Source organism: Amia ocellicauda, chromosome 14 (assembly GCF_036373705.1).
Source record: "Amia ocellicauda isolate fAmiCal2 chromosome 14, fAmiCal2.hap1, whole genome shotgun sequence".
Taxonomy (NCBI): Eukaryota; Metazoa; Chordata; class Actinopteri; order Amiiformes; family Amiidae; genus Amia; species Amia ocellicauda.
Window position 1 is genome coordinate 1,280,670 of NC_089863.1, and position 26,730 is coordinate 1,307,399.

At 52.1% G+C, this 26,730-nt stretch overlaps 4 protein-coding genes and 2 non-coding genes across 8 annotated transcripts; 3 read left to right on the top strand and 3 right to left on the bottom strand.

Moving 5' to 3' along the window:
- Positions 1-457: 457 nt before the first annotated feature.
- On the bottom strand, positions 458-2,040 carry her5 (hairy-related 5). Its single transcript, XM_066722115.1, has 3 exons — positions 1,918-2,040; positions 1,155-1,250; positions 458-1,039 (listed from the first exon to the last, which is right to left on the bottom strand). The coding sequence occupies exons 1-3, from the start codon at positions 2,038-2,040 to the stop codon at positions 458-460; spliced, it is 801 nt and encodes a 266-aa protein (XP_066578212.1).
- A 7,998-nt stretch (positions 2,041-10,038) lies between these two features.
- her1 (hairy-related 1) lies at positions 10,039-11,625 on the top strand. The gene is made up of 4 exons (XM_066722116.1): positions 10,039-10,080; positions 10,642-10,737; positions 10,855-10,969; positions 11,099-11,625. The coding sequence occupies exons 1-4, from the start codon at positions 10,039-10,041 to the stop codon at positions 11,623-11,625; spliced, it is 780 nt and encodes a 259-aa protein (XP_066578213.1).
- A 1,028-nt stretch (positions 11,626-12,653) lies between these two features.
- Positions 12,654-12,742, bottom strand: trnar-ucu (transfer RNA arginine (anticodon UCU)). Its single transcript is given in 2 exon segments — positions 12,654-12,689; positions 12,706-12,742. It is a non-coding gene; the product is annotated as a tRNA-Arg (tRNA).
- A 222-nt stretch (positions 12,743-12,964) lies between these two features.
- trnat-agu (transfer RNA threonine (anticodon AGU)) lies at positions 12,965-13,038 on the bottom strand. Its single transcript has one exon. It is a non-coding gene; the product is annotated as a tRNA-Thr (tRNA).
- A 1,471-nt stretch (positions 13,039-14,509) lies between these two features.
- On the top strand, positions 14,510-20,118 carry mogat3a (monoacylglycerol O-acyltransferase 3a). The gene is made up of 6 exons (XM_066722318.1): positions 14,510-15,249; positions 16,937-17,115; positions 17,213-17,417; positions 17,720-17,894; positions 19,135-19,334; positions 19,477-20,118. Exons 1-6 carry the CDS (start codon positions 15,156-15,158, stop codon positions 19,629-19,631), a joined length of 1,008 nt encoding a protein of 335 aa, XP_066578415.1. The 5' UTR covers positions 14,510-15,155; the 3' UTR covers positions 19,632-20,118.
- A 3,319-nt stretch (positions 20,119-23,437) lies between these two features.
- On the top strand, positions 23,438-26,551 carry mogat3b (monoacylglycerol O-acyltransferase 3b). 3 transcript variants are annotated; one of them, XM_066722316.1, is made up of 8 exons: positions 23,438-23,521; positions 24,206-24,293; positions 24,438-24,545; positions 24,676-24,746; positions 25,172-25,376; positions 25,478-25,652; positions 25,830-26,014; positions 26,172-26,551. In XM_066722316.1, exons 2-8 carry the CDS (start codon positions 24,215-24,217, stop codon positions 26,324-26,326), a joined length of 978 nt encoding a protein of 325 aa, XP_066578413.1. In that variant the 5' UTR covers positions 23,438-23,521; positions 24,206-24,214; the 3' UTR covers positions 26,327-26,551. The 3 variants fall into 3 exon arrangements, with proteins under 3 accessions (XP_066578413.1, XP_066578414.1, XP_066578412.1); XM_066722315.1 differs by having other exon boundaries at positions 23,469-23,598; XM_066722317.1 differs by lacking the exon at positions 24,206-24,293 and having other exon boundaries at positions 23,455-23,521.
- Positions 26,552-26,730: the final 179 nt, after the last annotated feature.

Consider the following 26,730-nt stretch of genomic DNA (forward strand, 5'->3'; position numbering starts at 1 on the left):
GTCAAATTGTGCAGGAGAACGCAGTGAGAAGTGGAAGAAGGAAACACAGTGTAGAAGCACTCCAGCCGTCTCTCAGGACCAGGGCCGAGACCCTGCTGGACTGGACTGTGTCTCTCAGGACCAGGGCCGAGACCCTGCTGGACTGGACTGTGTCTCTCAGGACCAGGGCCGAGACCCTGCTGGACTGGACTGTGTCTCTCGGGACCAGGGCCGAGACCCTGCTGGACTGGACTGTGTCTCTCAGGACCAGGGCCGAGACCCTGCTGGACTGGACTGTGTCTCTCGGGACCAGGGCCGAGACCCTGCTGGACTGGACTGTGTCTCTGAGGACCAGGGCTGAGACCCTGCTGGACTGGACTGTGTCTCTCGGGACCAGGGCTGAGACCCTGCTGTACTGGACTGTGTCTCTCAGGACCAGGGCCGAGACCCTGCTGGACTGGACTGGACTCTGCAGTGTCTACTGTGGCCAGGGTCTCCACACGGTGCGGTCTGTGAGGGCGGGGATCTCCGAGCCAGGCACTGCTGTCCTGGCACCGCCCATGGCCACCGACGTGGGCTGCCTCCTTTGCAGGGGGACGCCTGTACCGAGCTTCAGACAGTGAACGTGCAGAGGGTGCGCGACGGCGGGGGGTGGGAGTTTGTGGGGCTCTGGGGGCCAGGCTGAGTGGCCCAGGAGGGAGGTCTGAGTGGCAACCGGCAGCAGAGTCTCCCCGAGGAGGTGTGGGTGCGGGAGGGGGAGGGCACTGGGCAGGTGGAGGTCGCCCTGCAGGCATGTCCTCTCAGTGATGAACTGGCCGACCCTCAGCAGGCAGGAGCGCACCCCGTCGCCGTAGCTTCGCCGGCCCGCAGATGCGCCCTGTTGCGTCGGCTGCACCGCCCTCTCCCCTTCCTCCTCCTCCTCCTCCTCCTCTTCCTCCTCCACGCCTCTGCCTCTCCGCCTGCCCCCGGCCCTGGTCCCGCTGTCCCGGAGCTCCGCCTTCAGGAAGTTCACGACGCTCTCCAGGATCTCCGCTTTCTCCACCTTGGGGTTGCGCAGTTTCTGGGGAAGGCAGTCAACAAACACAGTTATCATCATGCTATTGTTGCTGTTGTTCATGTGTAGCCAGGTTGTAGTGCGGTTTAGTCCGGGTGCGCAGGCATGCTCTAAGTCTCACCTCGTCCCGGGTGCTGTCCAGCAGCAGGACCCGCAGCGTCTCCAGGCTGTGGTTGATCCGGTCCCGGCGGCGCTTCTCCATCAGCGGCTTGGGAACCTGCAGAGGCCGGGGACACAGCGACACGGCAGTCAGTGCCAGCCACACGTAGCTGCGATGTTAACAGCAGTAGTGGAGTACTAGTGGAGTAGGAGTGTAGTAGTAGCCTCACGGTCTACTCATTACTAGCAGAATCAGTTGTTATCGAAAAGTATGTAGTAGAGTACATCGGAAACAATAATGAAATCATGTTGATAACTGGTCAAACTGAGTTTTAAGACGAGATTTCCGACTAATCAACAGACTGAATTAATTAAAAACAATCAAATAAACGGAGGAACTCAACTCCACATCCCATCTATTCTAAGATCTCTGTTATTCATTTCTTTATTTCTCTCTCTCTCTGGTCAGAAGGATTGTATGCATTATTTAGCCATGTGCTGGACTGGACCAGACCGCACCCTGTGCTCCGCTGCGCAACCGAGCCGAGCCGGCACAGGGTCGTCAGTAAATTGAACAGACAGATGCAGATGAAGGACAGCACTGTTTTAATGTAATGTTTAGTTTAGTTATTATTAATAATCTGGTAGGTATTAATGAGTGCAGAGGGATGAACAGCAGCAGAGACCCCGGAGGCTGACAGAGGGACTGGCGATGGCACCATCTCCAATAAACACGATGAACCAATACAGTACATTGATCTCACGTTGCTATTTCGCTTCCTTACCCTCTTCCCCTCTTTCGGCTCCGGCAGCTGCGTGGCGGGGGGCTTCATGATGCGATGCAATCCGAGCGCACAGCGGTGTGGGTCTCTGGGCGTGTGGCGAGCAGGAGTGCCAGGCTGGGGCATCGGGCCGGGACTTGTAGGGCAATTACCCACCAGACCACGCCCCCAACCCGGCCCCGCCCCGTCCCAGTGAAGCGCTCGGAGAGGTTCGCCTTTTCCAAGGTGACGTCATCGGGCGCATCGCCTGTCCTGTGCATCTGGAAAACACGACCTGCACAGAGGTGTCAATCAAAATACGGCAATAATCATCATCATCATCATCATCACTATAATCTTCATCACACAGCTGTTTGCTGAAGATGTAATGGGGCAAATAAAACTCCTCCGTCTAAAGCACAGAACCTGACATCCTCATCCGTCACTGTGGCTCCACAGCGGGATGGAGGACTCACTCTCCTCGCTGGCGCCTCGGCAGAAACACAGACTCTCTCTCTCTCACACACACACACACACACACAAAGACACAAACTGCCTCTCTCTCTCACACACACACACACACACACAGACACCGACATACATACACAGACAATTATACACACACACACACACACACACACACACACACACACACACACAAAGACACAAACTGCCTCTCTCTCTCACACACACACACACACACACACACAAAGACACAAACTGCCTCTCTCTCTCACACACACACACACACACACACACAAAGACACAAACTGCCTCTCTCTCACACACACACACACACACACACAAAGACACAAACTGCCTCTCTCTCACACACACACACACACACAAAGACACAAACTGCCTCTCTCTCACACACACACACACACACAAAGACACAAACTGCCTCTCTCTCTCTCTCTCACACACACACACACACACACAAAGACACAAACTGCCTCTCTCTCTCTCTCTCTCACACACACACACACACACACAAAGACACAAACTGCCTCTCTCTCTCTCTCTCACACACACACAGACACCGACATACATACACAGACAATTATACACACACACATCATGTGTCTTAGTCCAGACAGTACCACACTGCAGCCCTCAGTACAGAACCCACACAGCTGGACTCCGGTACCGAGAGAGCACATCACACACATCTGTGCCTCGACACACTTTCCATTGAGCAGTGAAAAAGCGCGGCGAGGACAATGCGCCCCCAGCCGGGCTCTGCGCAGGTGTGCGCATGATGGCGCTCAATGACTGCGCCCCCCCGCCCCGCAAATTAACCCGCTGCCCCCCGTCCGCGCTTTGAAGGCGATGGCGCACTCGGAGCCCCCCGTGTGAGGTGCGACATGAATAAACCAGCGCGACCCCAGAGAAACTAATAAGAGTCGCTTAGCCGGCCATTAGGGCAGTGGGAGGCGATGTGGGTCTCATTTCCATGATGCTCGATGGTCCTGCGATGTGTATTTGCGTGCAGATCAAAGGTCTGCGACATTCAACGATTGAAAAGGTGTTATTACTTTACTGTCTAATATTTATTTTAACTTTCTAATATTAATTTGTCGTATTGAAGCTTGTTTTCGTGTTATTGATAGGCATAGTTATCGGCTGATCACTATACATGCAAGTTCAAGGCGTGCATCGGTTGGCTTTCATGGTTTCTGAATGTTGTGGGCATAATTTGCAGTGGTGCTCAGGGGGGTGTTGCCAAAAAAGCAACTCTGAATTGCATGAGAGAGAGAGGGAGAGAGAGGGAGAGAGAGAGGGAGGGAGTGAGACTGTGTTGCTGTGCTCGGGTGTGAGTCCAGGACTTTGAAGGTGTGGAGGGAAGGGTGTCGAGAGAGGGGCTGGCGGGAAACAAAGTCTGATTTTAGCAAAAGCCATTTACATAAGGTAACAGTTCCTTGCCCGGGAACTAGTTTTGAGGGGTTTCATTTGGAAAGCAATGGATCTGCAGGAGTGAATCTGCCGGTCGATCGTGTATTGATCTGATATCGACATCTTTCCTAGCGTTTCATCCTTCCTCTCCCCTTCCTTATCTCTCCTAGAAATAACCCAACGACAAGCCCAACCAGGGACAGCAATCCGCACAGATACACAGGACAGACACTGTGTCCACTAAACACACGTGCACATTCAGTCCTCAGTAAAGACGGATAGCTGGGACATTAGTCTGAGTGAAAGGTAATACTGTTTTAATATGGACTGGGTTATCTATGTAACACAAGATAAACTCTCAAATCTGAGCTTATTAATAATGAGTAAAAAGTCTCTTTAACCCTTACATACGAGTCCAGTGACCTCTTCTATTTACAACACAGTCAGCGTGCAGATAATCGATATAACTGCATTCAAATGTGTTAATCCTGCTTCCCATCCAATCCCACCGATCTGCTGTTACAGACAGAAATGACTCCATTTGCTCTTGATTTACAGTTTTCCTCAATTGCGTACGAGCATTGAGTGGAACAATATTGTCAATTTTCAAAACAGGACTCAATGGCATTTTTCTAAACATGAATGTAATTGCAAAATGAAATATTATTTCCACACCAGTAAATACATTCAACAAAAATATATACTGTCTTCAAAACAACTAATACATTTACCAGACATATATACTGTAGACAAAATACATCACAGTGCAGCACATCGTGTGCAGTACAATACTGTCATAGGCTGCGTAGGGTAGATATATTGGATATTGGAAACAGAGTGTTAGGGTATATTGTCAAAAGTGTAGAATTGAGAACAAGGGCAGTGATGTTCAGACTGTACAATGCACTAGTTAGAGCTCATCTGGATACTGTGGACAGTTCTGGGCTCCACACTTCAAGAAAGATATCGCTGCTCTAGAGGCAGTTCATAGGAGAGCAACCAGACTTATTCCAGGTCTGAAGGGAAAGTCCTACTGAGAGACTGAGGACCTGAACCTTTTCACCCTGGAACAGAGGAGACTACGTGGGGACTTGATCCAAGTCTTCAAAATCATGAAGGGCATCGACCACATCAAACCAGAGGAGCTTTTACAGATCAGCAGGGACACACGCACCCGGGGACACAAATGGAAATTGGGCTTCAAGGCATTCAAGACAGAAAACAGGAGACACTTCTTCACACAGAGAGGCGTCACAATCTGAACAAACTCCCCAGCGATGTGGCTGAAGAGACAATTTGGGAACATTCAAAAACAGACTGGATAGGATCCTTGATCACTTAGTTATTAATGGACACCAAACGAGCACGATGGGGCGAATGGGCTCCTCTCGACTGGACACTGTCTCATGTTCTGATGATTGTGTGGGTGTGTTAAGTGTGTGGAAGGATTGTTGTCCTATAGCTGGAAAGCACTTTGGGGTCGCTATATACACTTGTGATGTAACTGTCCTGTTTGTTATTGTTGTTCACGGGGATGGAGGGGCAACCAGGAGCTGTCCATCATCCATGGTCCAGTGCGTGTCCATCCCCCCGCCACACTTCATCCTCTCCTCATGGCTCTTTCACGTGCAGGTGTCACCTCACACCTGGGCTCGGGGGGGAGGGAGGTGTGAGCCATTATGCTCAATTGGGGGTGACAGAGAGAGAGAGAGAGGGAGAAGAGGGGGGGTTAAATATGAAGTGCATGTAAAATATAGTCACAGTTTTTCTCAATGGCATACAAGCATTGTTCTAGAAGGGTGACATGAGTATCTACAGCATAAAAGCAGTCATTTCATCATTATGTCTTTGCCTTTGTCCTTTGATAGCACATCTCTGACATTGCTTTGCAAAACTGTAAATACAAATATAATCAGTGAATACAAAACGCACTCAAAAGTGTTTTGTTAGTTGCGGTTCATCTGCTCTGTCAGTCAGCAACTGCAAGGGCTCAAAAATCTAAATTAGACAATTAGTATTGGTCAATCAGCACAATATAATATATAATATATATCATAGTGGGGTATTGGGCAGACACAGTGGAAGCTGGGAGAGGGAGAGGAGGAAGAGGAGGATGAGCCCATCAGAGAGGAGCAAGACATATCTGATGAGATTCGAGCAGCAATAGTTGACCCTGTCATAAACCATGGACTGACCATGGCTGACGCTGGTCAACGTGTTCAGCCAAACCTGTCCAGATCTGCTGTGAGCTCGATCGTCCGAACCTTCAAGAGGGACAACCGGTAAATACACCTCTAAGCCAGACCTCTAAGTGAGACGTGTGGAACTAGTCTGTTGGTCCCAATGTACTAAGCAAATTACATTACCGTTTTTCTCGATGGCTTGAGTACGTTTGTCCGAACAGAATTCACTTTTTCAAAACAATGAACACACAGACCCAGACTGAAACAAGTTGGCCAAAATGACTCATTTCATTTGCAGAATACATTGTGACTCTCAAAACATGAAATACTTGACAGAAAATCAGCTGCCTCCATCAAAACACACAACTTGTTATCTAATGAAAAGGCCTTTCAATCAATTGTTACACAACGGCCCAATAAATACTAAATACCACCATCGATATACCCCTGTATGGTTGAGCCTCTTTTATACGTCTGTGCCATTTGTTGATACTATAACTATAGTATTTCATTGTGTCCGTTACAAATGCAATGATTCTGTAGATACAGAGAATACAAATAAGATACTCCAGGCTGACAAATCAATCAAAGCAAAGCCATGTCAAAACAGGCAACACAATACAGTATACACCAGTCAGTCCATTCGTTCCTGTCAATCAGGTCACATGTTTTCATCAACATCGCACTGGATGCTTTCCCTCGCAATGGATAACAGAGCTCATCTGGATACTGTGGACAGTTCTGGGCTCCACACTTCAAGAAAGATATCGCTGCTCTAGAGGCAGTTCAGAGGAGAGCAACCAGACTTATTCCAGGTCTGAAGGGAATGTCCTACTGAGAGACTGAGGACCTGAACCTTTTCACCCTGGAACAGAGGAGACTACGTGGGGACTTGATCCAAGTCTTCAAAATCATGAAAGGCATCGACCACATCAAACCAGAGGAGCTTTTCCAGATCAGCAGGGACACACGCACCCGGGACACAAATGGAAATTGGGCTTCAAGGCATTCAAGACAGAAAACAGGAGACACTTCTTCACACAGAGAGGCGTCACAATCTGAACAAACTCCCCAGCGATGTGGCTGAAGAGACAATTTGGGGACATTCAAAAACAGACTGGATAGGATCCTTGATCACTTAGTTATTAATGGACACCAAACGAGCACGATGGGGCGAATGGGCTCCTCTCGACTGGACACTGTCTTATGGTCTCATGTTCTTAATGCAGCGAGGAACAAATCTCCTTGCATGGCACATCCACATCCACATTCATTGCGTCTAGGAGAGACATTGAGTCGAGGATGTGGACAGAAATCATACACTCTCCACCTCCACACAGAGAAGAATTCCTCGATGGGACTGAGAAAAGGAGAGGATGGAGGGAGAAATTGCATCGCCCTGGCCCTCAGCCTCTTACTCGGCCCATCCTTACAAGCAGCTCAGATGTGGGCTCTTTCACGCATGAGGTTTTGCACACGTGCAGAAGAGGGTCACATCCATGTCAGCAATTTGTAGTAGATGTGACCGAATGTTTTCATCTTGTTTGACATGATTTACTCACCTGAGTTTTGTGTCTTTTGTAGAGAGTTTACTGTTTTCCAAAATTATTTTAAGTAAACAAAGCTTGGTCTGAGAACATGCGAGAGACAGGGAAAGAGAGCGAGAGAGAGAGAGAGAGAGAGAGGAACTGAGGGGGAGGAAAGGCCTGTTAATCTCCTGCTCCCCTCGCCTTCATTTCGAGCTGCAGTCGGGTGTCTTTGTGTTCTGTGTGGGTGTATGTCTGTGAAGAGTGGTCCCTGGTCTCCCACACCTGCACCCTCCCATGCCCCCACGCAGGGGCCCTTGGTGTGCTGGAGGCTGTTTTGTGTGTGGAAGAATGTGAGAGAGAGTGGGGAGGAGGATGAGTGGGTGGGTGTGTTGGAGGTGGGGGGTCACCTCGCTTGCCTGGGTCACTGAGGAAATGCAATTAGTGACATCTGCCCCCCTCCTCCCCGGGGTCACCTCCCACTCGGGTCCCCTGGAGTCCCGGCCAGTACAGCGGCCCAACGAGCGTGTCTGTCCGGGGCGGCGGGGCGGCGCGGCGCACTGACAATGGCCGCAGCCGGGGCAATAAACAGAGCACTACTGTGTAGCAGCAGCAGGTGTGCGAGGCTGTCCTCTAGTGGTCTGTTTGTGAACTGTGGGACATTAACTCTGCATGCATGTCCAGTGTGTGTGTATGCATGTATGTAGGCATGTATGTATTGTTATGGACGTCTTTCTCCAGCCGGTAGTCACTTGTAGGTCCAGTTTCAGGGGAGGGTTTGTAAGAAAAACAGCGCACTACGTGGGAATGGGAACATTTAAATCATACTGGATAGGATCCTTGGATCACTCAGTTATTAATGGACATCAAAAGACCACACTGCACCAAGCTACCTTCAGTCACTCGTCTCTCCATACATCCCCTCCAGACCACTGTGCTCCTCCAGTGCCAGAAGACTAACTCTGCCTCCTCTCCACTCTCCCTCCTCCAGAGCCGCTCCTTCTCATCCCTGAACGACCTGCCCACCGAAGTCAAAACAGCGAGTCCTTGACCTCATTCCGGCGCTTATCAAGACGCATCTCTTCCCACAGCACTTGTAATATTAGTCCTCTATCGCTGCTAGATGCACTTCAGCTTATTATGCTCCTCATGTCCTTGATTGTTTTCCTCCCGTAACCCTCGTCTGTGCACTTAGCTTTCACTGTCCAGGATGTAGGGAGTCTCTTACTGTACTTGTGTAAATTGTAAATTGGAATTTGTAAAATGTATTTTGTATTACTATGTTTTAGTTAAGTTGAATTTGTAATGATTGATGTCTTATACTTCACTGTATTTTTGCACTTTGTTTGCACTTATGTTGTAAGTCGCCCTGGATAAGAGCGTCTGCCAAGAAATTAAAATAATAATAATAATAATAATAATAAAGTTGGGCGAATGGGCTCCTCTCGGTTGACACTGTCTCATGTTCTGATGTCGTACGTCACAGCAGAGATCGCAGTGTGTGCTGGGACCCGTGCGTGGGCGTGGAGGGCACGGGTTTGGCGGCGGGGCGTTAAACACACCTGGGGGCGTGATGTGCAACACGCGGCGCTGGGCACGGGGTCCCGGGGCATTTCTCCCACGGCAGCGCAGTCCTGCCCGGCCACTCGCAGTGCCAGTGGGCAGAAAACACGCCCCACCGGTGCGTCTGCTTCGCGCGTGTGCTGCGGCGCTGCTGCGCTGGCCCTGGAGAGGCTCGGGTGTAACTGCGGTGTTTGCGCCAGTGCGCTGAAGGGTCCTGTGTGAGGGGCGACGGGGGGGGAGGTGTCCGGGCTGCTGGGGACAGATGGCGAGGTGGGCTGCACTTTAATAGTCTTCACGCGTGGCCACACTGCGAGGGTGAGCTCATGGGGAGGAGCCGCGGGGCTTCAAAGGGCCCCGCACCCCCATCACACCTCCCTCTCTCCGTCTCTCTGCATCTTCCTCCATCTCCCTCTTCCTCTGTCCCTCTCCCTCACTCTTCTTCTACCTCTCAAAAATATATCTCTCCTCTACTCCTCTCTCCCTCCATCTCCCTCTTCCTCTCTCCTCTTCTTCTACCCCCTTCCCCCTTCTCCCTTCCATTCCCTCTACCTCTTCCTCTCCCTCTCTCTCTTCCTCCATTCCTCTTCCTCTCCCTCTCTCTCTCTTTTGTCCAATATTGCACAAACAGGCCATTAAAACCGCAATGAACGCCGTCCCTGACGCGCACCCTCTGTCTGTGAGTGTGTGTGTGTGCTGTGTCACTGGAGAAAAGCAGCGTTATGCAGGTGGGGATGGGGCGAGGGAGGTGGGGGGGGTGTCAGGGACAAACGCGACAGATGTCTCTCGCACCTCTGCTCCAATCACAGCGCTCCCTCAAGGCGCTATAAAAGCCCCGAGTAGACGGGCGGCGGCAGTAATACAACCCACCACTTAATACACGCTGCTCGTCTGTGGGAGGATTTTACGCGTTAGAAGACCCGGATCCGTCTGCCCCGCCAGAGCGCCCAGCCCAGCGCAGCGCAGCGCCCCCCGCCCAGATGCCCGACGCTGGAGACCCCGATTTCAAAGGACTGCAAAGAGTGAGTTTCCACTGCTGGACGCCGGGATCATCTTTATTGTTCTCCATGTGTCCTCGAACTACGGGATTATTGTTAGGAATCCTTGTCGCCGTTATGATTATGATTATTAATCCTTAAAACAACTCACAGACAGAGTGACTTCAGGGCCTCTTTCTGCTGAACTGTAGCTGCCCCGCTGTGGACCAGACACGCACACGTACACGTCAGATATAGACGACTTTAAAAGTGGATTATTACCAGAAAGAAATGCGAGCTGCCAAAGAGACGGAGGAAGGAAGGTGTCCCGGTGTCCGGGGGTTAGTTTCGGGGGTCTGTGTCCACACGGGGTCAATAGTGGGTCAGCGCGCCCTCTGGTGGAAAGAGAGAGGAATCCGTCCAACTGACCCGACGTGTGTGGACAGATTAGATGCACAACACAGTACAGCACGTATTAGTGTTATTAATATAATAATACTAATTATTATTTCATCGACTTTATGATATTTTCGTGGTAGGTGGAGATTTTCTCTTGCTAACTGTCCCTGTATGTGTCTGTGTGCGTCTGTGTGTGTCTTGTCTCAGATGCTGAAGCCACTGGTTGAAAAGCGAAGGAGAGAGAGGATCAACCACAGCCTGGAGGAGCTGCGCACTGTGCTGCTCAGTTGCACCAAAGACCAGGTCTGTCTGAGTGTCTCTGTGTCTCTCTGTCCATCTGTCCTGATGTCCGTCTTTCCCCCTTTTCTTCTGCATCTCTCCGTCTCTCTCTCTGTGCTGAAATCGGTGTGTTTCCCACAGAGGTTCCAGAACCCCAGGCTAGAGAAAGCGGAGATCCTGGAGCTGACAGTCGAGTACCTGGAGATGAAAAGGAAGAAGAGGAGCAGGAGTGAGAGGAAGAGCACTGAGACAGCAGGTATGATTGTCGTCTGTGAATAAGGGCTTTCAGTCCAGTCCAGCGGGGTCTCAGCCCTGGTCCTGAGAGACACAGTCCAGTCCAGCAGTTTGATAATTTTCCTCTCTCTCTCTCTCTCTCTCGTCACAGATGCTGCAGCAGTGCCCCCCCTGGCCCAGACACAGACCCCCGAGGCCCCCCCCAGCTATGAGTTGGGCTTCCAGCGCTGTGTGTCTCGAGTCACTCACTACCTGCACGCCGTGGCCCCCCCGCACCTGGAGCTCCTGACACAGGGGCTGCAGCAGCGCTGGGGGGTCTGGGCCCCGCCCTCCGCGCCCCTCGCCGACACCTGCAGCTGCTGCCACTGCTGGGGGGCCGCCCCTGAGCCCTCCCCTCCTCCCTCCCCCACCTGCTCCCCCACCTATAGCTACTCCTTCATTTACCCCCCCGTCCTCAGCTCCCTCTCACCCCCCCAGCCCTGCCCCTTCAGCAGCCTGTTCCCCTCCCCCCCGCTCTCGTCCTCCTCCTCGTCCTCATCCTCCTGGACTCCGTTCTCCACCCCCCCCCCCTCGCTCCCAGCCTCTGTCTCTCCCTCCGAGGCCCACCATCCCCAGCGCTCCCAGTCCTCCGAGTTTCTGGGGACAGGAGCGGGCTCGGTGTGGAGACCCTGGTCCTGAGGAGGGAGGGAGACGATGCGGACCATTACCACTGGCCAAGAGTCAGGGTGGGGGGCTGCCAGTGATGGGACTCTGCCCCCCAAAGTCGCTTTCCCAGCGCGAGAGACTAACTCCCAGTCACACAGCTGATGAGGAAGACTGGCCAGGAGGACAGATGAGTCTCAGAACCACACTGGACTCCTGTACTGTATTATAATGTACTGCACTTTACTGCAGTATGCTGTCCTTTCTGTATTGTGCTTTCCAGTGGACTATAATGTATTATACTGTACCATGCTATGTTCTGTGCTGTACTGTGCTGTGCACTATATTGTACATATGTCATACTGCACTGTGCTCTGTGCTGTACCGGTGTAGTAGATTTATTTATGTTAGCGACACAGAGCTGCGAGCTGCTGTGTGATATGTACATACCTAGACCCACGACTCTATATTTATATACGAACATATTTCTATTTATCTGTGATTCCTGTGACCCTGCAGAGCAATAAACCGACTGTACGAAACACTGCTGTGTGGAGTGTGTTGTGTGCTGGATCTGGTCTGTGTGCTCAGTGACCACACTGTTCACCCTGTGCTCGCTGCGCGGCTGTTGTGTATGTGTGTCTAATGTGTGTGTGCTGTGTGTGTGAGTGCTGTGCGGTGTGTTGTGTCGTGTGTGTGTTGTCTGGTCTGTTCACCAGTCAAATCACACACACTGCTCTTCGTGCTGTTTCCTGCATCTTTACTGTGTTGGCTCAGTTCTGTATCAGTGGTTTTACTTCAGTGCAAAATGACAATGACAACAGCATGAGGCAATAATAATAACAATCATCATCATAATAATCAAAGCAATAATGTTATAATAATAATAATAATAATAATAATGGAATCATTTAAAACGTCCACAAGAATGTGAAGTTCCGGAGAAGAAGAGAGCGCTTTGTACAGAAATGAACGAAAAACAGAGAGAGAGAGCAGGGGAAGAACAGATCTTCAGCTCCAATCGATTAATATATCGACGTGGGAAACGCAGCGAGAAAAAGCCCCGACTCTGGTGGGACTCGAACCCACAACCTTTGAATGACTGGCGTCAGTGTCTAGAAGTCCAACGCGCTGTCCATTGCGCCACAGAGCCGCTGCGCCCCACGCCTGCGGTGACGTCACTGCCGTGCTGCCCCGGGGCTCTCCTCGGGTTCGGGGTGACGTAATTAGAGAAGACCCGGAAAACATCTAGTTGCGTCATCTCTCTCTCTAGACCCTGACACGACCGACGGAGACTCGGCTTTCTTTTTTAATTGAGTTAGTAATTTATCGATTGATTGATGAATTGATTTATCTCCTGCAGTAAGAAGGAAAAAGGCACCGCTGGGACTCGAACCCAGGATCTCCTGTTTACTAGACAGGCGCTTTGACCATCTAAGCCACGGCGCCGCCGCAGGACTTCACCGACCCCCCCACGCTGAACACGTGTGAGTGTGTTGTGTGTGTCTGTGTGTGTGTGTGAGTGTGTTGTGCGAGTGTATGTGAGTGAGTGTGTGCGTGAGTGTGTTGTGTGTGTGTGTGTGTGAGAGTGAGTAAGTGTGTGTGTGTGTGTGTGTTGTGTGTGCTTGCATCTGTGTGTGTGTGTGTGTGTGTGTGTGTGAGTGTGTTGTGCGAGTGTGTGTGAGTGTGGTGTGAGTGTGTTGTGTGTGCTTGTGTCTGTGAGTGAGTGAGTGTGTGTGTGTGTGTTGTGTGTTGTTTACTCATCCCGCTCCCCATGTTTGCTGTGGCACAGTGTGTTTGTGTAGGGAGGACTGAGGAGAGGGGATAGAGAGAGGTGAGCATATTGGATATCAATATCAAGATATCAAGACCATGATCAAATGCAGAACACACAACTGAGCACGCTCCAACACCTCTCATGATGCCACAGCAGCTCTAGACTTCACACGGTCTGACAGTATTGATCATAATTATCTTCACAATACATTACACACACAACACTGTCTTGTGCGCTGCTCACATGCTGCTGCGGTTGTGCGTTAATGACACAATCGGTTAATCATTACCTGCCCTCAGCTGGCCCTCGCGGCCGCTCACCCCGAGAGAAGGGGTGAAGACACACACACATAAACACACACACATACAGAGATACACACACTCACTCATTCACACACACACACACACACTCACTCATTCACACACACACACATACAGAGATACACACACACACTCATTCACACACACACACACATACAGAGATACACACATACAGAGATACGCACACACATACAGAGATACACACACACACACACACACACATACAGAGATACACACACACTCACTCATTCACTCACACACACACACATAGACACACAAACAGACACACACACACACATTGAGGAACAATAGATAAGAGTTGTACACATATTGTCTCTCTCTGTCTCTCTCTTTCTCAATCTCTGTCACCAACACACTCACTCACACACACACTCACACACACACACTCACTCACACACACACACAGACTCACACACACACACACACTCACACACACTCACACACACACACACACACTCACACACACACACACTCACACAGTAACACAATCCTGGGCAGAGACGGAGAGGAATTGCCCCAAAGACAACACCTTCCCGAACCAACAATGCGCTGACGCCTGCCTCTAGTGGCGCACAGGGGAACCGCACATACACAGGGACCGGGAAACTGGCTCTGACCGGGGGAATCCCCACCAGCGGACGCCTATGAGCTTGAGCCACAATGGCGGACGGGGGCGTCAGTTTACGGCAGGTTTGGGTGGGTGTGGCCGTGAGACGTGAAAAGAAACACAAGAGGCGTGCTCTGATTGGCTGGAGGCTCGGCCAAAATAGGGGGTGGGTCGGAGTGGGGGAGAGAGAGAGAGAGAGAGAGAGAGAGTGCCAGAGTTTTGTCGGGAAAAAGTTTAAATCCGCGGACCTGGCCGTGCGTGTTTTTTGGCTGTGGTGCTAATTTGCAGTGTTTCGAAAGGGTCCGACCCGGGGGGCGAGCTGGAGAAACACCCCCGGGCGCCGGTATATAACGGGTCTGCAGCCACCGGCCGTCCCGGACAGAGAGACAGAGAGACAGAGCAGCAGGCAGGACATACACGTGTGTGTGCGTGAGACAGAGACAGCTGAAGAGCAAGGTTTAAGGACAGGTTTATTTATTTATTAACCGATCAATCGATAGAGTTATCAGTGTATCGATGGGGACGGAGGTATAGAAAGATATACACAGAGTTTGTGTGTGTGTGAGAGAGAGAGTTGTAGAAGGAGACAGAGGGAGGTCCAGAGACTGGTTTATTGATTCATTAACTGATTCATCGAGAGAGACAGAGTGGGGACGTTATCAGTGAGTGATAGAGAGAGAAAGAGAGAGAGAGGGAAGCCGAGTGACAGAGAGCCGGACACACCAGGCAGAGAGAGCTTGTGTCTGGGAGAGGGGGACAGCTGTAGAGACGGAGAGACCAGAGCGGGGACAGAGCTGGGACAGTGGGACAGAGCCGGGACAGCGTCCTGTCCCCCTCTGCAATGAAGATTGAGTTCGCCCCGCTCAACATCCCTCTGGAGCGACGGCTGCAGACGGCGGCGGTCCTGCAGTGGGTCTTCTGCTTCATCGCACTGGGTGGGTCCCGGTCCGGCTGGATATGCAGTGCTGAGAGACAGACAGACAGACACACTGACAGGCAGACCGACACACAGTCAGACACACTGACAGACCGACACACAGACAGACACACTGACAGGCAGACAGACAGACTGACACACTGACAGACACACAGTCAGACACACTGACAGACCGACACACAGACAGACACACTGACAGACAGACAGACTGACACACTGACAGACACACAGACAGACACACTGACAGGTAGACAGACAGACTGACACACTGACAGACACACAGTCAGACACACTGACAGACCGACACACAGACAGACACACTGACAGACAGACAGACTGACACACTGACAGACACACAGTCAGACACACTGACAGACCGACACACAGACAGACACACTGACAGACAGACAGACTGACACACTGACAGACACACAGACAGACACACTGACAGGTAGACAGACAGACTGACACACTGACAGACACACAGACAGACACACTGACAGACCGACACACAGACAGACACACTGACAGACAGACAGACTGACACACTGACAGACACACAGACAGACACACTGACAGGCAGACAGACAGACTGACACACAAACACACTGACAGACACACTGACAGGCAGACACACTGACAGACAAACACACTGACAAACACACAGACACTGACAGACAGACTGACACACAACCTGCAGACCGATTCCACTGCTATAGACCATATCACTGCCGCCGCTCCCACTGCTGCTGCTACTCATACGCTCAGTTTGCTCCTGCGGCTGCTGCTGTGACCGAGGACCCTGCCGGCAGGCTGCTGGGGGCCCCCGGGGTCCGGCCCCGCAAGACACTGTCTCGGTATCACAGTCTGACCCTGCCAGTGTGTCGCAACAGCTGTCGGACTTGTGTGATTGTGTAACTGGGGGTTGTGTATTCTTGAGAGGGGAGTGCAGGAGACAGGATTGCGAGAGAGGAGAGGAGGTTGCTGTTGCCCAACACACACACTCTCACACACTCACTGACACACACACACACACACACACTCTCACCCACTCACTCACCCACTGACACACACACACACACTCTCACCCACTCACTCACCCACTGACACACACACACACACACACACACACTCTCACCCACTGACACACACACACACTCACTCACCCACTGACACACACACACACACACACACACACTCTCACCCACTCACTCACCCACTGACACACACACACACACTCTCACCCACTCACTCACCCACTGACACACACACACACACACACACACTCTCACCCACTCACTCACCCACTGACACACACACACACACTCTCACCCACTCACTCACCCACTGACACACACACACACACACACACACTCTCACCCACTCACACACTCACACACACACACACACTCTCATCCACTGACACACACTCACACACTCACCCTCTGACACACACACACACACACTCTCACTCACCCACATACGCAGACACACACTGTTTGTCTCTCTGTGTGTCTGTCCCGTCTCCCTCCCTCCACTGAGCTGTATTCATATCCTTCTCACTCTCTCTGTATCCACAGCTTTATGTTTCTGCACGCACTTCTCTCTCTCTCTCTCTCTCTCCAGTGTCTCTATTAACCTTTCCCTCCCTCTCTCCCTCTCCCTCCCGCTCTCTCTCCCTGCAGCTCAGTGCTGTCTGGCCGCGTTCGTGCTGCTGTGTCTCAGTGACCTGTGGCCCCTGGCCGCGCTCTACGCTGGCTGGCTGCTGCTGGACTGGGACACCCCGTCCACAGGGGGCCGCCGCTCGCAATGGGTCCAGGGCTGGAGGACGTGGCGCTACTTCAAAGACTACTTCCCCATCTCCGTGAGTGTGGGAGGGGGAGGGACACAGGGAGGGGAGGAGGAGGAGAGGGAGGGAGCGAGCAGTTTGTGACAGATCTCCCCCTCTCCCGGCCCCCCAGCTGGTGAAGACGGCAGAGCTGCCCCCCCAGCACAACTACCTGTTTGGGTTCCACCCCCACGGCGTGCTGGTGGCCGGCGCCTTCGGGAACTTCTGCACCACGGCGTCCGGGTTCGGGGGGCTGTTCCCTGGCCTCAGCCCCCATCTGCTCATGCTGCCCTTCTGGTTCAAGGTGCCCTTCATACGGGACTACCTCATGTCTGGAGGTGAGGGGGGTGAATACAAAACTCACTGGACAGAAAGAGAGGGAGGGAGGGGGAGGATCTTGCAGGGAGAGGAGTTCGCTCATCTCCTGCTCACCTAGTCAGGCGTTCCTGTGTCAGTTACTGATGATCTGTTCTTACTTACATCAATCTACTCACCTGTCCCTCTCACCTGTCCCTCTGTCTTTCTCACCTGTCCCTCTCTCACTTCTCTCTCTCTCTCACCTGTCCCTCTGTCTCACCTCTCCCTCTCTCACCTGCCCCTCTCACCTGTCTCTCTGTCTCTCTGTCTCTCTGTCCCTCAGGGCTGGTGTCCAGTGAGAAGCGCAGTGTCAGCCATATCCTGTCGCGGCCGGGTGGGGGCAATGTGGCGGTGCTGGCGGTGGGAGGGGCACCTGAGGCGCTGGAAGCTCGACCGGGAGCGCTGACTCTGCAGGTCCTGAACAGGAAGGGCTTCATCAAACTGGCACTCAAACACGGGTCAGTGCTGCTCTATAACACACCCTGCTCTATAACACTGTAACACCCTGCTCTATAACACACACTGCTCTATAACACTGTAACATACTGCTCTATAACCCACACTGCTCTATAACACACACTGCTCTATAACACACACTGCTCTATAACACTGTAACATAATGCTCTATAACACACACTGCTCTATAAGACTGTAACAAACTGCTCTACAACACACACTGCTCTATAACACTGTAACATAATGCTCTATAACACACACTGCTCTATAACACTGTAACATACTGCTCTATAACCCACACTGCTCTATAACACTGTAACATACTGCTCTACAACACACACTGCTCTATAACACACACTGCTCTATAACACTGTAACATACTGCTCTACAACACACACTGCTCTATAACACACACTGCTCTATAACACACCCTGCTCTATAACACACACTGCTCTATAACACTGTAACATACTGCTCTTTAACACACACTGCTCTATAACACACCCTGCTCTATAACACACACTGCTCTATAACACTGTAACATACTGCTCTTTAACACACACTGCTCTATAACACTGTAAGACACTGCTGTATAACACACACTGCTCTATAACACTGTAAGACACAGCTCTATAACACACACTGCTCTATAACACTGTAACATACTGCTCTATAACACACACTGCTCTATAACACTGTAACATACTGCTCTATAACCCACACTGCTCTATAACACACACTGCTCTATAACACACCCTGCTCTATAACACTGTAACACACTGCTCTATAACACACACTGCTCTATAACACTGTAACATAATGCTCTATAACACACACTGCTCTATAACACTGTAACAAACTGCTCTACAGCACACACTGCTCTATAACACACACTGCTCTATAACACACCCTGCTCTATAACACACACTGCTCTATAACACTGTAACATACTGCTCTTTAACACACACTGCTCTATAACACTGTAAGACACTGCTGTATAACACACACTGCTCTATAACACTGTAAGACACAGCTCTATAACACACACTGCTCTATAACACTGTAACATACTGCTCTATAACACACACTGCTTTATAACACACACTGCTCTATAAGACTGTAACAAACTATAACTATAACTCTATAACCCTGACACCCTGCTCTATATCACTGACACCCTGCTCTATATCAAACTGGCAGGGCTCTATAACCCTCACACCCTGCTCTATATCGCACTCACAGGGCGCACCTGGTCCCCGTGTTCTCCTTCGGGGAGAACGAGCTGTTCGATCAGCTGGAGAACCCGGCCGGCTCAGCACTGCGGGGGCTGCAGGAGCGGCTGCAGAAGCTGATGGGCATCGCCCTGCCTCTCTTCCACGCACGGGGCGTCTTCCAGTACAGCTGGGGCCTCCTGCCCTACAGACGGCCCATCCGCACCGTGGGTGAGAGAGGGGAAGGGAGCAGGGCAGTGGGGCAGGGGGAGCGAGATGCACGGAAACACTGACTGGACACTACAACTAAGTTAAAGTCTCCCTCTCTCCCTCTCTCCCTCTCTCCCTCCCTCCTGCTCTCCTGTTCTCTCAGTGGGCTGGCCCATCGCGGTGCCGCTGACCCCCAGCCCCAGCCCGGAGGAGGTGGATGCTCTGCACGCCCGGTACCTGCAGGGCCTCAGCCAGCTGTTCGAGGAGCACAAGGGCCACTACGGCATCCCCCCTCACCGCTACCTCAACTTCATATAGCGCCTTTCACCGGCCACGCCCCCCTGCCCACCATTACTCTGTGCGTCTCCCTGTCCCCCTGTGTGTCTACATTTAGTGCCTTATTCTACTGCTCCCCTCTCTCTCCCTCTCCCCCTCCCCCTCCCGGCCAACGGAACAGATGGACTGGGCAGGGCCGACCCGGGGACCAAAGGACTTTTTAAAGACAGGACAACAGGATCTTATTGCTAGATTTTCATTGTGTTGTTGGTGAATCACTACAGTATGCTACACTACACTACACTACTCCCTACCCCTCTCTCTGCAGTGCTGAAGGACAAGGCGTCCTCTCCTCACACACACACACACACTCACTCATACACTCACACACACATACACACACACACACTCACTCATACACTCACACACACACACACAAACGCTGACACACATACTGACACACACACTGACACACACACAGGGTACTTTGTTACTGAGCTGTCAGGTCCAATAAAGCCTGGTATCATGATCAGTGATTTGTATCATTTTTCTTGGGGGGGTTGTGTGTTTCTGTGCGTATGTAATGCCCTGTGTAAAAGCTGCTCCCAATCAAGAAGCATCTGTACTGGAGCGGGAAACGCAAAAACACACACAGCGAACAATCCTGCGGGCCTGCCAGCCGGACTTTACTGTACTCTACTGCGCTGTACTGCACTCTACTGCACTCTGCTATAATACACCACACTGCATTGTGGGTAAGGACAACAGCGGTCCTTCAGCATTTCTACTCATCCCTGTGGGGGGGTTACTGCTTCAGGTTCAGTGTCTGTGATTGTGTGTGTATCTGTCTGTCATTGTGTGTATGTGTCATTTTGTTTCTGTCTGTGTCTGTCAGTAATTGTGTGTGTGTGTCTGTCAGTAATTGTGTGTGTATGTATGTCAGTGTGTCAGGTGTCAGTGTGTGTGTATGTCAGTGTGAGTGTGTCAGGGGGTTGTGTGTGTGTGTGTCAGTGTGTGTGTGTCAGTGTGTCAGGGGGTTGTGAGTGTGTGTGTGTCAGTGTGCTGTGTGTGTTTGAGTGTGTCAGGGGGTTGTGAATGTGAGTGTGTGTGTGTGTGTGTCAGGGGGTTGTGTGTGTGAGTGTGTGAATGTGAGTGTGTGAATGTGAGTGTGTCAGGGGGCTGTGTGTGTGTGAGTGTGAGGGGGCTGTGTGTGAGTGTGAGAGTGTGTGAGGGGGTTGTGAGTGTGTGAATGTGAGTGTGAATGTGAGTGTGAGTGTGTCAGGGGGCTGTGTGAGTGTGAGGGGGTTGTGAGTGTGTGTGAGTGTGTGAATGTGAGTGTGTGAGTGTGTCAGGGGGCTATGAGTGTGTGAGGGGGCTGTGTGTGTGAGTGTGAGTGTGAGAGTGTGTGAGGGGGTTGTGAGTGTGTGTGTGTGAGGGGGCTGTGTGTGTGACTGTGAGTGTGAGAGTGTGTGAGGGGGTTGTGAGTGTGTGTGAGTGAGGGGGCTGTGTGTGTGAGTGTGTGAATGTGAGTGTGTGAGTGTGAGTGTGAGTGTGAGAGTGTGTGAGGGGGTTGTGAGTGTGTGTGAGTGTGTGAGGGGGTTGTGAGTGTGTGTGAGTGTGTGAGGGGGTTGTGTGTGTGAGTGTGTGAATGTGAGTGTGAGTGTGTCAGGGGGCTGTGTGAGTGTGAGTGTGAGTGTGAGAGTGTGTGAGGGGGTTGTGAGTGTGTGTGAGTGTGTGAGGGGGTTGTGTGTGTGAGTGTGTGAATGTGAGTGTGTCAGGGGGCTGTGTGAGTGTGAGTGTGAGAGTGTGTGAGGGGGTTGTGAGTGTGTGTGAGTGAGGGGGCTGTGTGTGTGAGTGTGTGAATGTGAGTGTGAGTGTGAGAGTGTGTGAGGGGGTTGTGAGTGTGAGTGTGTGAATGTGAGTGTGTCAGGGGGCTGTGTGTGTGAATGTGAGTGTGAGTGTGTCAGGGGGCTGTGTGAGTGTGAGAGTGTGTGAGGGGGTTGTGAGTGTGTGTGAGTGTGTGGGGGGGCTGTGTGTGTGTGTGAATGTGAGTGTGTGAGTGTGAGTGTGTCAGGGGGCTGTGTGAGTGTGAGTGTGTGAATGTGAGTGTGAGTGTGTCAGGGGGCTGTGTGAGTGTGAGTGTGAAAGTGTGTGAGGGGGTTGTGAGTGTGTGTGAGTGTGTGAGGGGGCTGTGTGTGTGAGTGTGTGAATGTGAGTGTGAGTGTGAGAGTGTGTGAGGGGGTTGTGAGTGTGTGTGAGTGTGTGAATGTGAGTGTGAGTGTGAGAGTGTGTGAGGGGGTTGTGAGTGTGTGTGAGTGAGGGGGCTGTGTGTGTGAGTGTGTGAATGTGAGTGTGAGTGTGTCAGGGGGCTGTGTGAGTGTGAGTGTGTGAATGTGAGTGTGAGTGTGAGAGTGTGTCAGGGGGCTGTGTGAGTGTGAGTGTGAGTGTGAGAGTGTGTGAGGGGGTTGTGAGTGTGTGTGAGTGTGTGAGGGGGCTGTGTGTGTGAGTGTGTGAATGTGAGTGTGTGAGTGTGAGAGTGTGTGAGGGGGTTGTGAGTGTGTGTGAGTGAGGGGGCTGTGTGTGTGAGTGTGAGTGTGAGAGTGTGTGAGGGGGTTGTGAGTGTGTGTGAGTGAGGGGGCTGTGTGTGTGAGTGTGTGAATGTGAGAGTGTGAGTGTGAGTGTGAGAGTGTGTGAGGGGGTTGTGAGTGTGTGTGAGTGTGTGAGGGGGTTGTGTGTGTGAGTGTGTGAATGTGAGTGTGTGAATGTGAGTGTGAGTGTGTCAGGGGGCTGTGTGAGTGTGAGTGTGAGTGTGAGAGTGTGTGAGGGGGTTGTGAGTGTGTGTGAGTGTGTGTGAGTGAGGGGGCTGTGTGTGTGAGTGTGTGAATGTGAGTGTGAGTGTGTGAGGGGGTTGTGAGTGTGTGTGAGTGAGGGGGCTGTGTGTGTGAGTGTGTGAATGTGAGTGTGTGAGTGTGAGTGTGTCAGGGGGCTGTGTGTGTGAGTGTGTCAGGGGGCTGTGTGAGTGTGAGAGTGTGTGAGGGGGTTGTGAGTGTGTGTGAGTGTGTGGGGGGGGCTGTGTGTGTGTGTGAATGTGAGTGTGTGAGTGTGAGTGTGTCAGGGGGCTGTGTGAGTGTGAGTGTGTGAATGTGAGTGTGAGTGTGAGAGTGTGTCAGGGGGCTGTGTGAGTGTGAGTGTGAGTGTGAGAGTGTGTGAGGGGGTTGTGAGTGTGTGTGAGTGTGTGAGGGGGCTGTGTGTGTGTGAGTGTGTGAATGTGAGTGTGAGTGTGTCAGGGGGCTGTGTGAGTGTGAGAGTGTGTGGGGGGGCTGTGTGTGTGTGTGTGAATGTGAGTGTGTGTGGGGGGGCTGTGTGTGTGTGTGAATGTGAGTGTGTGAGTGTGAGTGTGTCAGGGGGCTGTGTGAGTGTGAGTGTGTGAATGTGAGTGTGTCAGGGGGCTGTGTGAGTGTGAGTGTGAGAGTGTGTGAGGGGGTTGTGAGTGTGTGTGAGTGTGTGAGGGGGCTGTGTGTGTGAGTGTGTGAATGTGAGTGTGTGAGTGTGAGTGTGTCAGGGGGCTGTGTGTGTGAGTGTGAGTGTGAGAGTGTGTGAGGGGGTTGTGTGTGTGTGAATGTGAGTGTGTGAGTGTGTGTGAGTGAGGGGGCTGTGTGTGTGAGTGTGTGTCCGGGGATTGTGTGTTGTTTTGCCGTGCCAGTCGGTGCGCTAGTCTGATCGTTATCATTGCGCTCCGTCTCGGTGACACATTGAGCCGGGCAAAGTGCAGCCGCCACCAGCGAGAGAGAGAGACCGAGAGAGAGAGAGAGAGAGAGAGAGAGAGAGAGAGAGAGAGAGAGAGGGGGACAGAGAGAGGGAGGGAGCGCGGCCGGAGACAGAACAGACAGCGCAGCCGGACAGGGGGACCGAGACGGGCCGGACCACGACAGGTAACACCGACCTGACCCGACAGTAACACAGCATGAGACCCTGTGAGCCCGACCCGCACAGCTCGCACTGTGACCCGGTGAGTGTGGGGGGTTAATACTCGTTGTGTAACGGGACAGGGCGGCTCAAATGTCCAACTCGCTGTACAGTCCAGTCGCGTCGCGGCCCCGGTACCGGTCTGTTTCACGGTCCGCAGCTCTGTTGCGGTTCGGAGGGCAGATGTGTCCATTGGGCCACTAACTGTCCCACATCGGCCCGACCCGAACTGCGCCGACCCGGACTCTGCCTCCGGCTGTGCGGCTGTGCAGTTCCCTGAAGTATCCCCAATCACACAGATATTTCATGTCCAATGCATGTTAATTAAATCAAACCTCTGATCATTATTATTTGTGTTATTGCTCTTTGATCTTCGTCATTATTATGATGAATATTATTATTCCCAAAGCAGATTCAACACTACAGTGACAATACAACGCACACTATACAACTCAAACTGAATTAATAACGCTAATGAAAGGGGAATGCAGTGTGTCCCGGGGTCAATGTCTGCTCTGCTGATCGATAAGGTCTCCGATAACTGCGGGAGATAAGAGGCTTCAACCCGGGAGCACAGGACCCAGCAGAGCGGGCATTATCACACTGACTGTGCTTCCTCTGCCTCCTCTTCCTCTGTGTGTGCGCGTCAGTGTGCAGCGATGGATTACAAGTCCGAGTGGAAGGAGTTCCTGGAGAAGATCAGCGTGCTGCAGTGGATGCTCACCTTCCTCTTCATGGGTCAGATGGGCACACCTGACACGCTGACAAACTGACACACCTACACACCTGAGACACTGCCACACAGAATTGAATCACTGATGCACTGGCTGATGGACTCTTACACACAGATGCACTGATATACACACTCCTCCCCCCGTGCAGGCGTGTCGTTCCTGCTGCTGCTGGTGTACCTGATGTTCACCTCCCTGTGGGTGGTGCCAGTGCTGTACTTCACCTGGATCGTGCTGGACTGGGACACGCCTGAGAGAGGTGCTACCGACCAACTGACTGACACACTGACTGACACACTGACTGACTGACACACTGACACACTAACTGACTGACTGACACACTAACACACTGAGTGTCACTGAGATGTAACTCCCTGTGTGTCCTGCAGGGGGGCGCCCGTCTGCCTGGGTGCGAGGCTGGGCTGTGTGGAAGCACTTCAGAGATTACTGTCCCATCACTGTGAGAGAGCGTGTCTGTCTGTCGCCTGCTTGCATGTGTATCTCTGACTGTCCATCTCACTGTGCTGATGTTACATCTTTCCGACTTTGTTGCTGTGTTTCTGTGTGTCTCTGTGTCTCTCTGTGTGTCTTTATGTCTCTCTGTATGTCTCTGTGTCTCTGTGTGTGCCTCTGTGTGTCTCTGTGTGTCTTTATGTCTCTCTGTATGTCTCTGTGTCTCTCTGTGTGTCTCTGTATGTCTCTGTGTGTCTGTGTGTCTTTATGTCTCTCTGTATGTCTCTGTGTCTCTCTGTGTCTCAGTGTGTCTTTATGTCTCTCTGTATGTCTCTGTGTCTCTCTGTGTGTCTCTATGTGTCTTTATGTCTCTCTGTATGTCTCTGTGTCTCTCTGTGTCTCAGTGAGTAACTCCGTCTCCCTCTCTCTCAGCTGGTGAAGACAGCGGAGCTCAGTCCGGGTCGTCACTATGTCCTGGGCTCTCACCCTCATGGGATCATGTGTCTCGGAGTGTTCTGCTGTTTCGGCACCAATGCCGCTGGCTTCCCGCACCTCTTCCCCGGGCTGCGGCCGCACCTGGCCACGCTGGCCGGCCTGTTCCGCCTGCCCGTGTACCGCGAGTATCTGATGACCTCCGGTACTGACCGCCGTGGCGCTGACCACTGACCACAACACTGATCACTGACCACAGTACTGACCGCAACACTGACCTGAGATTCTCCTCCTCTCTCTCTCCAGGGATGTGTCCTGTCAGTAAGAAAAGCCTGCAATACCTGTTGTCTCAGCCAGGAGGCGGCAATGCAGTGGTGATCGTGGTAGGGGGGGCGGCGGAGTCCCTGACCTGCAGACCCGGCCTGCACAGCCTGGTCATCAGAGACCGCAAGGGCTTCGTCAGACTGGCCCTGCAGTACGGGTGAGAGAGGGAGAGGGGGAGGGGGAGGGAGAGAGAGAGAGTGTGTCCATTGCGTCTGCATTAACGTTGCTTTGTCTTTGTGTGTGTGTGTGTGTGTGTGTGTGTGTGTGTGTGTGTGTGTGTGTGTGTGTGTGTGTGTGTCTCTCTCTCTCTCTCTCTCTCCCTCCCTCTCTCCAGGGCGGCGCTGGTGCCAGTGTACTCGTTCGGGGAGAACGATGTGTTTGAGCAGGTGCTGCTGGAGGAGGGCAGTTTGGGCCGCTGGCTGCAGGGGATGGTGCGCCGGGTCCTGGGGTTCGCCCCCTGCCTGTTCAAGGGCGGCACCTGGGGCTTCCTGCCCTACCGCACCCCCATCACCATTGTGGGTCAGTCTGGGGGAGGGGGAGGGAGTGTCTGTGTCTCAGTGTCTCATTGGCCCTCTGTCCCTCTCTGTGTCTGTGTGTGTTTCCCTGTCTCAGTGCAGTGTCAGTGCACTGTATTAACCTCTCTCTCTCTCTCTCTCTCTCTGCCCATCTCTCTCAGTGGGCAGTCCTATCCCGGTGCCCAAACTGTTCTGCCCCCCGCAGGAGACAGTGGACCACTACCACCAGCTGTACATCGAGGCCCTGGAGAAGCTCTTCCACGCCCACAAGACACAGTGTGGCCTGCGGCCCACCGACCAGCTGCAGATCATATAGACTGTGACACACTGACACACTGACACACTGCGCACTGATCCTAGATGCAATTTTCTGCATGACACAAACAATGCTATTTCAGAAAGATGTCCCTTTAACTGTCTGTGATCAGGGGATCTGTTTTTTGTTTTTGTTTGAATAAAGTCTGTTTCAATCTGCAACACTCTGAACCGTGTTCAGTCCAGCAGGGTCTCAGCCCTGGTTCTTTAGTGTTGCTGTATATTACATGGTGTTGTGTTTATTATTGATTCAATGCGGTTATATTGCGCATCGTACTGTGATACATTTACAGTCAATTTGTGCGGTATGTTACTTTCCACACTCGTGAAACAAGACTGAACATCCAATCGGATACGAGACCCGCCCCCAACAGCACAGAGTGACAGATGAGTAGCCAATAGGTT

Excerpts from the sequence above, each read along its gene's own strand:
- mogat3b (XM_066722315.1), top strand. The coding sequence starts at position 23,554 with ATGAGACCCTGTGAGCCCGACCCGCACAGCTCGCACTGTGACCCG. Across the intron at positions 24,747-25,171 it reads GAGATTACTGTCCCATCACT|CTGGTGAAGACAGCGGAGCT; the intron begins GTGAGAGAGCGT and ends CCTCTCTCTCAG. Across the intron at positions 25,377-25,477 it reads CGAGTATCTGATGACCTCCG|GGATGTGTCCTGTCAGTAAG; the intron begins GTACTGACCGCC and ends CTCTCTCTCCAG.
- mogat3a (XM_066722318.1), top strand. The coding sequence starts at position 15,156 with ATGAAGATTGAGTTCGCCCCGCTCAACATCCCTCTGGAGCGACGGCTG. Across the intron at positions 17,116-17,212 it reads AAGACTACTTCCCCATCTCC|CTGGTGAAGACGGCAGAGCT; the intron begins GTGAGTGTGGGA and ends CCGGCCCCCCAG. Across the intron at positions 17,418-17,719 it reads GGACTACCTCATGTCTGGAG|GGCTGGTGTCCAGTGAGAAG; the intron begins GTGAGGGGGGTG and ends TCTGTCCCTCAG.
- her1 (XM_066722116.1), top strand. The coding sequence starts at position 10,039 with ATGCCCGACGCTGGAGACCCCGATTTCAAAGGACTGCAAAGA. Across the intron at positions 10,738-10,854 it reads TCAGTTGCACCAAAGACCAG|AGGTTCCAGAACCCCAGGCT; the intron begins GTCTGTCTGAGT and ends TGTTTCCCACAG. Across the intron at positions 10,970-11,098 it reads GAAGAGCACTGAGACAGCAG|ATGCTGCAGCAGTGCCCCCC; the intron begins GTATGATTGTCG and ends CTCTCGTCACAG.
- her5 (XM_066722115.1), bottom strand. The coding sequence starts at position 2,040 with ATGCCCCAGCCTGGCACTCCTGCTCGCCACACGCCCAGAGACCCACAC. Across the intron at positions 1,251-1,917 it reads AGCCGAAAGAGGGGAAGAGG|GTTCCCAAGCCGCTGATGGA; the intron begins GTAAGGAAGCGA and ends CGGCCTCTGCAG. Across the intron at positions 1,040-1,154 it reads TGGACAGCACCCGGGACGAG|AAACTGCGCAACCCCAAGGT; the intron begins GTGAGACTTAGA and ends TGCCTTCCCCAG.